Source organism: Osmerus eperlanus, chromosome 7 (genome assembly GCF_963692335.1).
Source record: "Osmerus eperlanus chromosome 7, fOsmEpe2.1, whole genome shotgun sequence".
NCBI classification, from domain to species: Eukaryota; Metazoa; Chordata; class Actinopteri; order Osmeriformes; family Osmeridae; genus Osmerus; species Osmerus eperlanus.
Genome location: NC_085024.1, coordinates 21,338,002 through 21,340,313, shown reverse-complemented (window position 1 = coordinate 21,340,313; position 2,312 = coordinate 21,338,002). Strand labels below are relative to the sequence as shown.

Sequence of the window (2,312 nt, the reverse complement as noted above, 5' to 3'; positions counted from 1 at the left end):
ACTGCATAGTTCATAACTAAATCAATCCCAGAACTCAACATGCAGGTAGTGATAATAAAAACGTCTGTTGTTTTAAAGCTTTGGGGGGCCAATGTGAGGATCACTCTACCCCTCATTATTCACTGTGTCAACAAACAGCTTTCTGCAAAAAATCTCAAACATGTCTCAACCAGAGATGACCAGCAAACATTTTCTTTGATGATATTCCAAACTGTAATAGAGAAAGCAGAATGCTTGTATATGCTTAAGCCCCTAAATTCTAAAATAACATACAAACTTGGATCCCCTGTTGTTAAACTAGTCAAGTTTCTCCTCATTTATCCAGTGTCCAAGGTCTGATATGAATTTCATTTCAAACTCTGTACATTCGGTAAGGTAACTGAAATGTTATTTTGAATTGATGAAAAGTAAAAAAATAACACATTTTGGTCAGTACTTTGGTCTGTCAATTGAATTCACTACCAGTAGCTTTATAGTCCTATTAGGATAACTGTTGCTGGTCTGTTATTACCACGGGGCAGACAATGATTTTGGAGAGATTGTCCTTCCGCTATCAGAAGTCCAATAAAGCAAATCCATTTCCAATTTCTTAACAGGAAATATGGTCCCCTCACAAACATGAGTACAAAGTGCTATCATTGGGATGGTCAGTGCCATGGCCAAGCAACAACTCTAGCAAACTGTTTTTGGTGTTCCAGTACACTGCCTTTGTGAAAAAGACGATCCAACACGCACGTGCTCACGCACACGCGTGCACACAAAACACGCTGTCTACTGTAGCGGGCTAGTCTTGCGGCAGAGCTGATTGGCTGAGTTCTGCGTCTGTCGGTTCCGTCTGCGTTTACCGGTGAGCAGCGTGTAGAAGAACGGGTTGACGCACGAATTCCCGTACGTCAGCCCTGTCAGGATGCGGTTCACCGTCACCTGGGTTCCCACCGGTATCGTCCGCAGGATGTCCGGCTGGTAGAGGGGGAGCAGTTGCCAGATCCAGAAGGGGAGGAAACATGCCCAGAAGGCCAGAACGATCCCCAGGATGAGCAGCAGGACCTTGGGCCTGGGCGCTCGTGGAGGGTGGGCCGTGCTCCCACTGGCCCAGGCAGGCTTGGTCTGGGACACCCAGTAGAGCCGGCCCAGAGTCGCATACAGAGCCCCGATGGCCAGCCCTGGGCCCAGGATACTGGTACAAAACAGCACGGTGAGATAAGCTTTGGAGCTCTGCTCGTCCCAAGCCGGCACACACAGCTGGCCCTCCTGGTTCTCCCCATCCTCCAGGTGCAGGGTGATCATCATAGGCAGACTGAGGGCCACGGCCAGGCCCCAGGCCAGGCCCACACGCAGCAGGCCTGACGAGTTGGACGAGGAGGTGTGGAGAGGGCGCGCCACGGCTCGGTAGCGGTCCAGGCTCATGGCGGTGAGGGTGAAGATGGATGCGTGCATGGTGAGCAGGTCCAGGCTCAGGAGGAGACGACAGCCGGGCTCCCCGAACGCCCAATCGGACGCCAGGCTGTCGTACACGATGAAGGGAGTCGTGAAGAGGTAGAGGAGGTCGGCCAAGGCCAGGCTCAGCACTTGCAGGTGGAGGGACGAGGAGGAGGAGGTGGGAGAGGAGGAAGGAGATAGGGAGGGGGAGGAGGAGGAGCTGGCCAGACAGGAGGGTAACGGGAGTCTGACTGCCAGACAGCAGGCTGGAACTGCCGCTGCAGTGTGTCTCCTCCTTCCAGTCCTGCGATGGAGGAGGAGACCCAGGGTGTACAGGTTCCCTGCGATGCCCAGGAGGGAGAGCAGGGACAGGAGGGAGCAGAACAGAGCGGTGGAGGCCAGGCTGGGAGATGGAGAGATGGACGGGGAAGAGGAGGGGACTGAGGCGTTGGGGAGGAAGGCGAAGGTGTATGGAGAGGGACTTGGAGGTGGAGAGGCAGTTGTTTCCATGTTATTATGTCAGGTCTGAGGTGTTTCTCAAGCTGTGGGGACTTGTGTGAATGTCCAAGAAACAAAGTATTTGTCTGAATTGATTAGGCAGGCTAAATATGGTAGGGAGAGAGAGAGAGGAATGAAGGAAGAAATAGGGTGGGGAGAAAGGGAAGGGTCAAAACGTGAATATTCATGTCCATAATTCTTAAAGCCTGCATTCAGCTGAGTTGATCAGCAGCGCAGAGAATATATAGGTCTAGTGACTGGAGCTGCAGACTTATCTCTGAAACCGTTCATTATTAAATGAAGTAGGCCTAACCGTTAATAATGATAAATAGTCATCAACGCAGTTATTCATGTGCTGCCTACAGTGACTTCAGTCATAATTGGATTTTCGGAAC

The 2,312-nt window shown here is 51.4% G+C and overlaps 1 protein-coding gene across 1 annotated transcript; it reads right to left on the bottom strand.

The window, feature by feature from the left end:
- Window positions 1-751: 751 nt before the first annotated feature.
- Window positions 752-1,983, bottom strand: uts2r3 (urotensin-2 receptor 3). Its single transcript, XM_062466365.1, has one exon. It carries the CDS (start codon window positions 1,927-1,929, stop codon window positions 772-774), a length of 1,158 nt encoding a protein of 385 aa, XP_062322349.1. The 5' UTR covers window positions 1,930-1,983; the 3' UTR covers window positions 752-771.
- Window positions 1,984-2,312: the final 329 nt, after the last annotated feature.

What these genes read in the sequence shown, in the direction of transcription:
- uts2r3 (XM_062466365.1), bottom strand. Translation starts at nt 1,929, where the DNA reads ATGGAAACAACTGCCTCTCCACCTCCAAGTCCCTCTCCATACACCTTC.